Source organism: Kogia breviceps, chromosome 4, assembly GCF_026419965.1.
Source record: "Kogia breviceps isolate mKogBre1 chromosome 4, mKogBre1 haplotype 1, whole genome shotgun sequence".
In the NCBI taxonomy this organism is placed as follows: domain Eukaryota; kingdom Metazoa; phylum Chordata; class Mammalia; order Artiodactyla; family Physeteridae; genus Kogia; species Kogia breviceps.
The window spans coordinates 144,262,774-144,277,070 of NC_081313.1; the positions used below are offsets into that span (position 1 = coordinate 144,262,774).

The following is a 14,297-nucleotide window of genomic DNA, read 5'->3' on the forward strand; positions in this document are numbered from 1 at the left end:
CTGAGCGTTAGTGGCTCTGTAGCTTGCCTTGTCTGTGTCTCGTTCTGTTTCCCTGCTCTGCCTTTCTAGGTGATTGTGGCAGTCACGTGAGATAAGGGATGTGAAATCACTTGGCAGTGACTGCAAGTGCTGGAAACTGCTGACCAGTCATGTAGTCGGGATGTCTAGACGCTACTTGTTTCAGCGTATGCTGAAACAAGGCCAGATGCTTTCAAGACTGCTGTTAGTTACTACGTGTATTTGCAGTTCTGACATACAGTTTATGTCTCTGCCTTCTACTTAAAAACAAAAGGTAAGAGTTTCATGCACTCTCCTTTCATAGGGGAGGAAAGGTAGGAAGGAAGGGATAAGCTCCCATTTTCACCCTCTAGGAAAACAAGAGCAGCTCACTGTGGCTAGTTTACCACACTATGAAGGACAGATTTCCTCTAGCAGAAAATAAAATTGGGGATGAGTATCAGGATAAAATAAGGAAATTTCATGTTTATTCAGATTATGGCTAGGAGAAGAAATGGAAGGGACTCGGAGAATAGTAAAAGGGCATAGATCTGAGTTTCCAATCAGCTCTGTGAGTCTTAACAGGGCCAGTCTAGATTACTAGTAAAGTAGACGAATAAACATGCATTTCTCATATTAAAAAGAAAAACTTTTTGGCAATATTTGTGTTAGCATGGAAAACCTTTTAAGTTCATTTCCATACTCAAGATAGTCCCTTAAATTATCTTTTAAAACAAGCATTCACCATCACTTTGTGCCATGTTCTTTTATGTGCTAACGATATAATTCTTGCAGTATTTTAATAGGGTAAAATTATATTAACTTTAAAACTCAACTTCACTCTGCTTTTAATTTTAGGGTCCTCGGTAACTCTAGATTCTAGAGCTGTATTTTCTTCTGTTAGGAAGTTCCTCCAATCCTACAATACATCGATGATGTGTATCAAAGTTGTAGGACAAGTTCAAAAAGGCTGTTTAAGAGGAAAAGCAAGAAGGCATAATTCTGGTGGCTGAGGTGCAAAACTAGTTTGACTGGGAGTGAGGTTGGGTGACTCAAATCAGTTATTTATTGCTGCATAACAAACCACCCCAAAACTTAGTGGTTAAAAGTAACAATCATTTATTTTGCCCATAAATCTGCACTTTGGGCAGGGATCAGTGAGATCAGCTCATCTGTGTTCCATGTTATGTCAGGTGGGGCTGCTCCACTGGTGACTGGAGAGTCCACTTTCAAAGTGGTTCACTGAGATGGCTGTCAGGATGCTGCTGGCTGTCAGATGAAAGCTCAGCCATGGCCCTCAGTTCCACTCCACAGGCTACTTAAGCTCACTCTTTGGTTTGATGGCTGGGTATCAAGAGTGAGCATCCAGAGACAGGAAGGTTTGGGTCAGAAACCAGCAGTGTCACTTCCCTATATTCTATTAGTCCAGATTCAAGGAGATTTTGGAGTCGTGTTTTAAAACCTCCAGTGAATTTGAGAATGTGGACAAAGTCTGAGTGAACAGGAATAAGAATATACTTACAGGGCTTCCCTGGTGGCGCAGTGGTTGGGAGTCTGCCTGCCGATGCAGGGGACGCGGGTTCGTGCCCCGGTCCGGGAGGATCCCACGTGCCGCTGAGCGGCTGGGCCCGTGGGCCATGGCCGCTGGGCCTGCGCGTCCGGAGCCTGTGCTCCCTAACGGGAGGGGCCGCGGCAGTGGGAGGCCCGCGTACCACAAAAAAAAAAAAAAAAAAAAAAAAAGAATATACTTACAAACTAGCACTGGGAGTATGAGGAGCAATGGATTATGGAGCCAGGGTATGCAGACAAGACTGGAAGAATGATGAAAAGGCAAGGCCAAAACTACAGGAAAGGCTGGTTCCAAAGAGGGGCACTTAGCCAGGGAGGCTGGGTATGTGGAAGCCAGTGGAGAAGCAGAGGTAAAGGAAAGGCCAGGCAAAGGTTGGGAAGGGCTTATGGAAGCAGTAGGCCACATGCCAGTAATCTGGTTGAGAGGATGGTCAGAAGTCCTGCAGTTCAAGTGAAATGATTAAAGCAGGTAAGAAGACAATTAGAACCAAGAAGCGAGCACAAGAAAAGGCAGTGCCAGAGAGGAAGTCAGAAACAGGAGTCCAGATCTAAGAAATACATAGAAATCAGAAGGAAGCAAGTCAAGGAGGTAGAAGAACAGATAAGACTTCAACACCAAGGCAAGGTGTGGAATGCCTACACTGCATCCACTTGGCTGTGCTGCTGGTACCGCCACTGAGCGTCAACAGGTGGGGCAGCAATCAGTGAAGTGACCACGTCAATACACAATATGAATCTGGCAGACAAAGACACTAAACACGTGAAACAGTTATTTCAATTAAGATTTTATTAAAGTTGTTTCTGAAGATTATATTTCATCCTTAGTCTTCCTTATTTGATTTTGCTTTAGTGTTTAAGAACCTTTCTTCACTTATTAAATCCTTTGCCATGAAAGAGCACCACAAGCTTATATCAGTATCAAACTGAATAATTCCTTTATGGCAGTGAGGAAAATCCACAGAAGATTGGTAAAATTCAAGTACTAAAGCACCACGATCCCTCTTCAAATGAGTCAAAGCTTCCTTACACCTATCATCTGCAAGCCAATGATGTCTTTTTACTTTACCATCAAGATGTAAATAATTAAGGGCACTGAAACAATTTTCTTATTTCTCCAGTCTAAAAATGTAGACTTCCTTGTTACGGTTAAAATAGACATGGGGCTTCCCTGGTGGCGCAGTAGTTGAGAGTCTGCCTGCCGACGCAGAGGACACGGGCTTGTGCCCTGGTCCGGTAAGATCCCACATGCCGCGGAGTGGTTAGGCCCATGGCCGCTGAGCCTGCGCATCCGGAGCCTGTGCTCCGCGACGGGAGAGGCCATGAGTGAGAAGCCCGCATACCGCAAAAACAAAAAACAGACAAACACACAAAAAAGAAGCTAAAAGGAAAATAAGTTCACTGTGATTGATTAGATTACATTTTTTTTTATAGTCAAGCACCACTTAACCAGTCTTTCCCTTCCCCTAGACTTTAGGCAACTATGAAAACATACAAAAAAATGTGTATAATAAAAGGCAATAAAAATAAATATTTGAGGGCCTACTGTAATAGGCAATTTGCACATTTCGCTTAATCCTCGCAATATTTTGAGAATTATAACCATTTTACAAACGTGGAAGCAGGCTCAGAAGAGTGAAGTGACTAGGCTGGGAATTATGTTCAAGTTGATGCCTACTAAGCATATGCTCTGTTATGCTGCGCTGGCTCGTGAAAGCCCTTCAGCATTTTGAGATTCTCACTGTTATAGCTCCATCTTCTAAATTTATACTTTTAAGTCTGCAAAACTACTGAATAATAGAAGAATCTAAAATTATTCTCAGTCTACTTGCTAAAACAGGAGGTTGCAAGGAATATTTAAAAACTCTTCAAGTAATCAGAACATTCCACACCTAAAATTATGGTTATTCTAATTCACTGGTAATGATAGCTAGTGATCCAAGAACACAAAGGAAATCACAATTGGCTCATTTTCTTGTCGTCACTATTTGTCAATCTCAAAGGAATGAAGGCAAAAAAAGACAAATTCCTATTGTGAAATCTGACTGCTCATTATATTTACAGTATGTACTTAGTGAAATGCCAAAAGAGGTTCTGGTTTTAAAATCTCACCAACAGTCTTTTGCTTGCATCTTAGAAGCATGTATTTGTTTTTTTTAAGTGTCTAAATCTGGTGGAGGTGGTAGGACCCATTGGGGGATGCTTTGTTGATACATGCTTGTGTAGTATGCTAGAACTATCTATGATGTCTAAGAGGATAACTTTCACCACCCCACAGAATGGGGTCATAGAGTTCTAGTAGAAATGGATTTATTTTATGGGTAAGTAACTTAAACCTAAACCTGGGCAATCTGGACACATAACAACATTTAATTCTCTGCTGGGGACATATTTGCATGTTTGTTATAGAACTGTTGAATCTTAAATGACTGAAGTTAGTATCTAGTTGTTTCTTACTTAAGTTCTCACTAAAATTTAGTTTACTAGTTTTAGAGATTTTTTTTTTTCTTTGAGTCTAGTCCTAAAAGGACTATGTTTTCATACTTCAGAAGAAGGTGAAGGGGTGAGATTAGATCACCATGAAGGCTGCTTCTAACATTAAAATAAACATATGACCTCCTTTCTAATGTCCAATTTATATTTATCTATATCTATATATATCTCATTCTTTCACTAACTCATTTATTGAATAAATTTTTTACAGAACACTGTAAGCAGGACTGAAATAAAAATTATACACATAGGCTCATTAACTCTAGGAGGTCAATACATAAAAGGTGAGCTAGATGTTTACACATGTGACATAAGACAGAGACAAAAACTAGGAAATAAAGCTTGTCAATGTAAGAGAGGTAGTGAATTGTGAGTACCCCACGCCCCCCACAAAAAAACCACCCCAAACCTAGCATAACTAATGAGGAATCATGGGAGCCTAACAATTTTTGTCCTGACCACCTCCCCACGTAATCTAATAAAGGATCATAAGGTAAATCTGACAAAGTGGCAGAGGATTTAAGGGCTGGTGGAAAGAAAAGTTGTGGATAAATTACCTATATAGACCAATTTAGGTCTTTAGCTGTTGGTGCTGCCTCAATTTCCCTGAAATGATTATATACCTAGGGAGGAGGCTGAAAATAATTTGAAGATAACAAAGAAAGCACAAGGTTTCTTGGCCATACTTGCTTGAAAGGGACCTGGTATCTTGATTTCTTGCCAGTCTCTGCCTTCCAAGTTTTGCCTGGGCCATTAGCCTTGTAAATGGGATTTAAAAGGGACAATGAGTGTGAATATGAAGTCTATCTGGCAGGAACTACAAGGACAAAAGATGGCTAAAAGAAAAATAAAATAAAAACGGGAAGTCCTGAAAATCTACATGCATAAAAATCAACCGAAATGATTTAAATTCATGCAACTATAAAGCTTTATCATTTAAGTACTCAAATGTTAAACCAATCCCTACCATCTCCTTTTCCCACAAATACAAGATTCTATACAATTCCTTTTATAGGGACCATTAGGAAGGAACATTTAGTTGAAAATACATAAACATATACTCATTTCCACCTTTAAAAAAATTTTGGATTGAAAGTCATCAGAGTACCAATTTAAAAATAATTTTCTTAAACATATTTTGATAAGGCCACAGGAACACTTGTCACATTGTTCAGATGCCCAATGGCAAGACTTCTGATGAGACCAAACAGGTCACTTTAAATCAAAAGAGTATCTTAGAAATAAAGCCAATATGACTAAATCCAAAACAGATCACATGAAGTACCTCATGTACAATACGAACCTAGTTTAATAAATAAAGGAATCACAGGTGACTGCACTCCGGGAGAACATTCAGTTCCTCTGGGCCCATTCATAGTCTTTTCTGAGACTCCACTGCTACTTCCACCTGGGCGAGTCTAATGGTGCGGCCATGAAGCTTGTAGCCATCCTGCCTTACTAATGCCACAGTGCCAGGCTGCACCCCAACACCAGCTGGCACATGACAGATGAGTTCATGCTCATGAGGGTCATATTTGTCACCAATGGGTGTCATCTTCTCCAGGCCATGTTTGGCAAACACGCTTTTCAGCTTTGTTTCTAAAAGTGACAAGCCTCGGAAGATCTTCTCCAGAGTGAGCTTCTGGTCCCCAGGCTCTGTTTCTTCAGAAATACACTCTGTAGTCTTCTCCAAAATGTCTGCCACCTCCACCAAATCCTTACAGAAACTCTGGATTCCTACAGAGAAACCAAATACTCTTATTGTTTGTGAGGAAACCACTCTGCTCTTGAGGGTGCAGTTTGGGGAAGGCTCAGAGAGCTGGCTGGTATACTGGGTACCCCCAGGAAATGCAAAGATTGCCACAAAGGATTCAGGGATCATCACTAGTGATTACCCCTGAAACCCAACTGACGAGCCAGCATTTCTCTTGGAAGGCATATGACTAGGAAGTATTCTGGGAAACGGGGAAGATGGTTAGAACCCAAGAACTAGGTGAGACTATATACAAAAGGTTCAGAAACCTGTCCTCTAAAAACTTGACTTATATGCTTCTTGTATCTTTGTTTGCTATTCACCTTTAGTACTAAGTTATGTATATTTTGAAAATTCCTGCCTGTCTCATTTGTGGAAAGGCATACATTCTCAATAGGAACAAGACACTAGTATTTCATTGAGGGGGGAATAATAAAAGAATAGTTGACAAGACTGTGCTAAGGAGGAGTCAAAGAGTGGTTTATTCTTGAGGATTAGCTAAATAGGAACAGGAAAAAAATATACTCCATGGATGAGGTAAGTCTCTTAATGCCTGCTATGAAGTTATATACACTTGCTGGAGACAGGCCACCAAGCTTGTCTAATCTTTTTAGAGTCACATAAACTTTATAAAAGTGAACTCAGTTGTTGAGAAATCTCATGACTCCCAATGCTGCATTCTTCATTCTTCTTACAGAAATGATAAGGAATATCATATCACAGATACCTATGGTAACACAAAGGCCCTGGTAGGAGCTGGTGAGGGGCGAAGGACTTTGTTGATCTAGCTTTAGTCCAGCGACAGGTTTAATTAAGGCCCTGTGTCAAGGCAGGCAGCCAGTAAAAGAGATGATGACAGAGGAGAGATTTCCCGGGTATGTAACTGCCTGGATGGGAAGGAATGACTGACAGAGAGGCAAAAATTCTACCTTTAACTTCTGGGTAATAGAAATCCATTATAGCTTCTTGAGCAAAACAAGTGGAGGAGAAGTCAAATTGTCTAGTAACATACACAATGAATGTGGGGTGCTGGGGGCATCACAGATGGGTGAGAAGAAAAGATATCATAAGAAATGGAAGAGAGCCGACTGAAGTAATCCTGGTATAATATGGTCTGGAGTAGGAGAGGAGGCAATGGAGAGGAAAGAGTGAAAGCAGCAGGCCTTTCCAGGGAACTAGACTTGGTGAGTTCCACAAGATACCTCTCTCATCACTATGAGGGATGGTAGCCATATATATTAATGGCTGTTAATGACATCAGCTAAAAAGGTAGAATAGATTAGCTAAAGGCTTGAAAAGTATACTGATAAAATTTGGAATTCCATCCAAGAGGAAAGAATGTCTGATAAAGATCAATCAGGGACATCAAAGGCTTTCCCTGGCTATACAAAGGAAGACAAATACTCGAATTTGAAAGCTGTAAGTTGCTGGACTGATTTGTACACTGCCATGGTACAAAAAGTCCTGGCTTCTAGTCAGTAAAGCTGTATGAATCTGGGTAAACAGAAGCCTAGGTTCTCTTGTCTGTACAGTGAGGGGTTCAGTCTCTGATCCTATTCCTACTACCGTGTTACTTCAATAGATGGTTGGTGTCCGCAACATTTCTTAGAGGTAAAAAAGAAATCTCTGTGACCTGTTTAAGAGAAATGGGTTACTGAGACAAGACTGTCCCTGGAAGGAGGACAGTCATCATGCTATACTGTATGATAATTAAATGACAATGAAAGCTTGCTTCTTTTTTTCTACTTCCATGCTCACTGAGCAATCTTCATGTTTTGCTTGACATGTTTTTCTCTATAAATTAACAAATTAGATTACCAAATTCTTTTGAGTTTATTTAATATGTATTTGTTCCAGAGAACCTTATTAATTCTTGAGGAAACTGACATTAGCCAGTTCCTAAAGCATGGAAGCTTGACTTCTGGTAAGCCAACTCACCCTGCTCCCCTCAAGCAGGCAGGAAGTCTTCCCCTGATCACAATTGTTCTATTTGCTACAAAAATTCCCTGTGGTTAGAGGTCAGCAGACTTTTTCTCTAAAGGGCCATATAGGACATATTTTACGTTTTGTGGGCCAAGAGGCAAAATCAAGCATCTTATGTAGGTGATTATTTAACAAAAGAGAAAATAAATTTCCACAATTTTTTTTCTGATGAAATTCAGAACTGTATTTATGGACTCACAGGTGGCAGGCTTGGCCACTGAGCCCTGATAGCTGGAAATATGAGACTAAAACTTGGATGAAATATCAGAAACACAATTGGGGGGTCAGTATTTAGCTATTCAGGAAGACAATTTGGGGGTTAGTATTTACTCAAAGTCTTGAAACATGATATCTACAGCTCTGAACGAAAAGCAGAATGCTAAGCCAAAGGACTAGGGTTAGACAGGACAGCAATGGAGTGAATCCCCTGTACAAATAGCGGATAAAATCCAGGGAACAGGAAGGAGTGTGATATAAGGGAAAGAATAATAGATTAGGGATCAGGAATCAATGGATTCATATCTACACCTGTTGTCAAATAACTTTTTCTAGCTTGCCTATAAGAGGACTTTTTCTAGCTTGCCTATAAGAGGAGACCGGACTAGGTAGAATCCAAGGGCCCCTCAAGCACTCCATTCTATGTATAGTCAAAGTATAATGCTCCACATTAAATTGTGAGTACAGCAAGTAATCACAGATTTGCCCTTTACTCTTGAATCCCTGTTACTCAATTAACATTTTCATGAACAAATTTGGAACAAGAAATGGTGCATTTAGGAAAAAATTTCTGAACGACTTTGAAATGGACCAAAAAGATTATTCAATGCCATCAGTGAAAAAACAGATTCAATCTAGCACAGCTTTCAGGGTTATCTGATTCCATGTGGTCTGAACCTTTGAGTTATAACTCAGCAAGCTATAGAACACCGAGAGTAATGCAAATGATTTGTGTCTATAGTTGTGAAAACTGTCTGGTGGAGATACAGTTGATTATTGCACTATGGTTATGGATGAATTTTGCTTATGTGAAGCAAATCTCTGCATTTATGATTGTCTATGTGTCTGCTCTCTGGATTCTCTTCTGAACACCTTAATGATTCACTTATTCGTTAATGATTTAAACAGAATTGCCTGTATAGGCACTAGAATGTTAACTGTACATGCTTGAAAAATAAAATAACAAAGGTCAGGTGAAAATAAAGGCAAACATTACTTTAGCAAATGGTTCACTTGACAACATTCCCAATAAGCAGAGCAGAAAGCCTAGGGGGATAGAGGAAGGGTAGGGTATAGATTGGTTAAGGACCCAGATGTGTCTTTTGCTAAGTTCAGTGTGCACAACTGCTAGCAAGTGCCCTTAAACTAAAAGGTATTTTTATTATTAATAAACCTCTCACCAAATATCTTGGCATCTTCTACACATCTCTGGGTTCGCCTTCTTATATTTTCACCGTCAGCTATAGCTCTCTGGTATCTCACCTGAGCATCAAAAGCAAAGTCAAAATGATAAGAAAACAAATGCCTATTGGTGGAAAAGAAACTTTTTGCTTACTTTACAAATTTCACCCTTGGTATAGATTTTTATTAAAACAACAACAACAACAACAACAGGAGTTGTGTAGGAATCTTAGATCAGCTACTCCAAATTCCCAATCATAGCAGGAATCACTCTTTTTTTTTTTTTTTTTTTTGCGGTATGCGGGCCTCTCACTGTTGTGGCCTCTCCCGTTGCGGAGCGCAGGCTCCGGATGCACAGGCCCAGCGGCCAAGGCTCACGGGCTTAGTTGCTCCGCGGCATGTGGGATCTTCCCGGACCAGGGCACGAACCCGTGTCTCCTGCATCGGCAGGCGGATTCTCAACCACTGAGCCACCAGGGAAGCCCAGGAATCACTCTTTATAGCGGTCCTGATAGGCTGTCATTTAGGCTGCCAGTTTGAACATAGAACAACTGTTTTCAAGCTCATTATCTTGAGAAAAAGCTTTCTTTTTCACCTTCAGGCAACACTGCCACCCTTCAACTTTTTTTTTTGTTGAACTGAACTCTAGGATAGCCAAGAGTAAGTTTTAAAAATATGTCATCTATTTGAAGGCAATTATTTAGCCTCTTTAGTCTTTTCTTCTTTCATTCTTATAATCCCTGGTTCCTTTCATTCCTCTCACCAGACACACTTTCGAAACCCCTTACCGTTTTGGGGGGGTCCTGCTTTGGAATTACTCTAATTATTTCTCTTTCTCAAAGTCTGTCAGTCTAGTACTGGCACAGTAAGCCAGAGGTAGTCTGCTTGGCAGAATACAATGATAAATGACCTCACTCATTCAACAAATATTAATTGAGTGTGTACTACATGCCAGGCACTGTAACCTCCTTTGAAACTACCAAAATATCAGGTATCTAAGTACTGTGACACACCAGGGAACTGAAAAGAGATGAGTATCCGTAGTCAGTAATGTTTTTGAACTAGTACAGGTTATTTTGCCTAGTATATCTAACAAGAAGGGTAAAGAGCTAATTAGAAGAAACAGTTTAAAAACTGCCTTAAAAAAGTTTACGTGGATATTTAAATCAGAGAAAAGATGTGAATATAGATAATATAAACAGATAATAGAAAATAATAATATAAAATCTACCCACTGTTAAATCCTGGACTTCCTTCTCCAGTTTAACAGCTTTTAGCTTTAAGGCTCGTTCTGCAAGAGAGGGCCTAAGTTCATCAGGAGGGTCCTCAGAATTGCAGTCTTCACCAGCGGTTCTCTGGGTGGCAGTGCTGAAAGGATGCAGCCATCCCCTAAAGTGGGAGGGAGGTGGTGCATTATGACGAAATGCCATCACAAACAGCTGAAGTTATTAATTTTTTTTTCTCGGTACGCGGGCCTCTCACTGTTGTGGCCTCTCCCATTGCGGAGCACAGGCTCCGGACACGCAGGCTCAGTGGCCATGGCTCATGGGCCTAGCCGCTCTGCGGCATGTGGGATCTTCCCGGACTGGGGCATGAACCCGTGTCCCCTGCATCGGCAGGTGGACTCTCAACCACTGCGCCACCAGGGAAGCCCCAGCTGAAGTTATAACCAGGTTCAGAGGCTGGAATATTTCCCAGATTGACTCTCTCTAGACAAAGTGCTTTCAGACTCAGTAACAATACAAACACTTATAATGTGCTTGCTAAATGCCAGACACAGTTGACAGGGTTTTACTTAAATCATCTTTTCATCTTACAACATGTGAGATAAATTCTATCATCATCCCTATTTTATAGATGAGAAAACCGAAGCTCAGAGAGGCTTATGACTTGCTCAAGATTACATAGTTAGTATTGTTGAATCAGGATACTGAGCATCAGGCAGTAGAAATAGCTGGAATTGGGGACACAAAAGTCTGCAAGAGAAAATGAAATTATAATACCTAGAACCAGCAGGGCAGTATCAGAAATGAGAATTCACAACAAAAAGCCGTACAGTTCAGGTTCAATCCCTCATTTTATAGGTGGGGAAAATTAAGCCCAGTAAAGGTACCTTATCGAATTGGAGTGAGGTCTGGAATTCTAAAGCCTTCTTGATCACAAGCTCTAAGTAAAAGCAAGGCTTTTATGGGAGAGAACCTACACTAAGAGAAAATGATTTGGGAGCTCACCTATATGTAAAATCAAGTCAATCAAAAACTTATAAAACTTTTACTATATGTTGTGGACTGTGAACTATATACAGATGAATGAAACAGATCATATAGACATATAGTTCAGTTCACATAAAAAGTTTAGAGTAGGGGCTAGTTTGCAGATCTTGAATTGTAGCAGTTCTGACCCCCCTGTTCAAGGAAGTTTCCATTACACCTCCTGGATCATCATAATTTAATATGAAGTAAAACCATCAAGAAATCTGTGAGCACAAAAGGTCTTTAAAACAAATAGTTTATTTATGTAAACTGGTATATATTGAAAAGTGGCCACTGAGGTGAAATCTAAGCAAAGGCTTAATGGGGGTAAAGGAGTTTACTTCAAGAAAGGGAACCATCAGTATAAGGGTGTGGGCAAGATTACTTTTATTTTCCAGACCAGTCCTGAATTCAATTATGATCTGATGTCAGATTACACATTTTTATTTCGAAAATTGGTCACCACAGATCTGGGACACATCACACAGGGTGAAATAGATCCTTCCTCCTAAACTCCTAACAAACTACATTTATCCAATTGAAAGGAGGTCAAGATATCCTCAGAGCCAGTTGAAAGGGCACACGGCCAGGGCCCAAGTAGTGAGAAAGAGGGAGTTGCGGTGCATCCATTCAATTGCTACTGTTTCAAAACTGGAGTCGCGGAAATTTTATTAGAAGGGAACATTTTCCTTCTGATCACTTCCCTACGCCACAAACTGTCTAAAAGATTAGGAAAAAAAAAAAAAGCTTTTAATCCGGAATTCAACCTCTCACCGGAGTGCTGGGTCAGGTGTGTTAAAAAGGTGACAGATAGTTATGCAAAATTTCCGGATTTCACCGTAATTTAATTTACTTTTCAGAGATCCAACCTGACCCATCCCCCTACTCAGCAATTTTTATTCTTTCCGATAAATAAACTGTCAACGGGGAATAGTCCCTAAGAATAAGTAACATTGGTCACTAATTTTAAAGGGCCGATTCTACAGCCCTGACTGGTTTCTGGTCTGGGTTCCACCACTTCACGAGAATGTAAGTTTGGAGACGTTACTCAACTTCTCTAAACCTCAGTTTCCTCAATTAAACGGGAGAATAAAAAGAACTACCCATAGTTCTGCAATTGGCATGATAAATGATCAGTAAAAGTCGCAACCGATGGATAAAAGTAGCAACCGGAACTTCAAACTCCCGAAGGCCGGTGGGAGGGCCGTTTGTAAAGACCAAGTCCAACAGCCTCCTTTTACCGATACGTAAAGTGAAGCTCAGATACGATCACACAGGGTGTTGGGAGAGAATCCCAAATTACCCGCAGACACCAAAGCTGTCGAGAAGGGGGTGGGAAGGGTACATCCCCAATGCAATCGACGCTCGAGCTGAACAACAGTTCCCACCTCCGAGGGCGTGACCTCGGATCTTTCCACCTTCCTCGGCCTGGCAAGGAGGCAAGGCTGTAGACCTCAGTTTCCCGCTCTGTAAGATGGGGCCGTGAGCGCCCAGTCGTAGCGGCCGAGAGGCTTGGAAGGTCCTCTCGCCCTCCAGCCTAAAATCGCCCCTCCGTATAGCTTCTCCTGCAACGTCCTCACGTCCCGGATCATCTGCCTGCCTCGCTTACCTGCCATCTGACGCGCCACTCGAGGCCAGGAGGGGCTGCATCCGCCGCCGGACCGCCCACAGGAACCTGACGGCCATGTTCCCCACCTCGGCTGACTGAGGCTGCGCATGCGCACTTGCCCCAAGTGACGAGATACGCTCGCTTCAAAAACCACGCTTCCCGGCAGCCTTCGCCTGAAGGCTTTCTCTCTCAGAGCCCCGGATGGGAACGCTGCTTGTCGGTTTGGCCCTGCGCTGTTTCCTACCCGGTCTTCAGACGAAACGCAACCCTTCCGCCCCCCTGCGTATTCGGCGAGTAGGTTGGTTTCCTGTCACAAGGGCGTGGGCTCCGTGCTACGCGCGGAATTCGCGGCGACCAAAGGGAATAACAGCTGTGCCCTCAAGGAGCTTACATGAAGTTATGCACAACAAACAATTGCTAACGCCCTATAAAGTCAAAATATGACCGGTGTTTAAAGGTGAGGGGCTTGGTGCTGCGGAAGCCTAGAGTACGATATGGCCGAGTGTGGGGCGTTTTCCCAAAGGAAATAACTTTTGAACTGAAAGCGGAATAATGAGTAGATGAAAAGAAGAGGCAGCTGGTTCAGGTAGAGGGAAACAGCATCTGCAAAGTCAGGAGGGAGCGTATTGTGAGTAAGGAGGAAGCAGAGGAGCAACACAAGACGGTGGTTAGGCAGGGCCAGAGCACTTGAGGAATTAAAGAAGTCGAAGCCTGACTCTCATCTCCCATCACTCTTCCCTGCTTTTTTTCCTTCAATTCCCCTTTCCCCCCCAACTTACTGTGTTTTAAAATGTGTATTTTCTTATTTCCCCTCACTAACGTGTCAGTTCCATTAGGGCAGAGATTTTTTTTGTCTGTTCATGCTTAATGAACAGAGTGGAACAGTGCCCTAATGTAGTTCAAGGTTTTTTTTTTGTCTAATGAACTTGAGTCTTCCTCTGATTGCAATGGGAACATGTTATGATGCTTTTACGTGTTTAATGGGTCACTGACTGCTGTGAGGAGGAGATTGGGTCTAAGAAGTGGGGAGACAAGCTGTTGGACTGGTGCGTGCACAGAAGGGTTGTATTCTGTCCTGGGGTCTTCTCCCAGGAGAGACCTTTGTAACCACTTTATCTAAGGTCGCTACTGTTTTAGTTATGTCCAGCAGTTTTGCTGGATTTTGTTCGTTTTCTCAACTAGGGTATGAGCTTCATGAGAGTTTCTGTGTTGTTCACAGCGGTGATTTCTGACATCGAGTACAGTA

At 41.7% G+C, this 14,297-nt stretch overlaps 1 protein-coding gene across 1 annotated transcript; it reads right to left on the reverse strand.

Annotated features, from left to right (window-relative positions):
- Nucleotides 1-2,974: 2,974 nt before the first annotated feature.
- Nucleotides 2,975-13,315, reverse strand: GRPEL2 (GrpE like 2, mitochondrial). The gene is made up of 4 exons (XM_059061371.2): nucleotides 13,052-13,315; nucleotides 10,426-10,579; nucleotides 9,190-9,271; nucleotides 2,975-5,793 (listed from the first exon to the last, which is right to left on the reverse strand). The coding sequence occupies exons 1-4, from the start codon at nucleotides 13,126-13,128 to the stop codon at nucleotides 5,429-5,431; spliced, it is 678 nt and encodes a 225-aa protein (XP_058917354.1). The 5' UTR covers nucleotides 13,129-13,315; the 3' UTR covers nucleotides 2,975-5,428.
- Nucleotides 13,316-14,297: the final 982 nt, after the last annotated feature.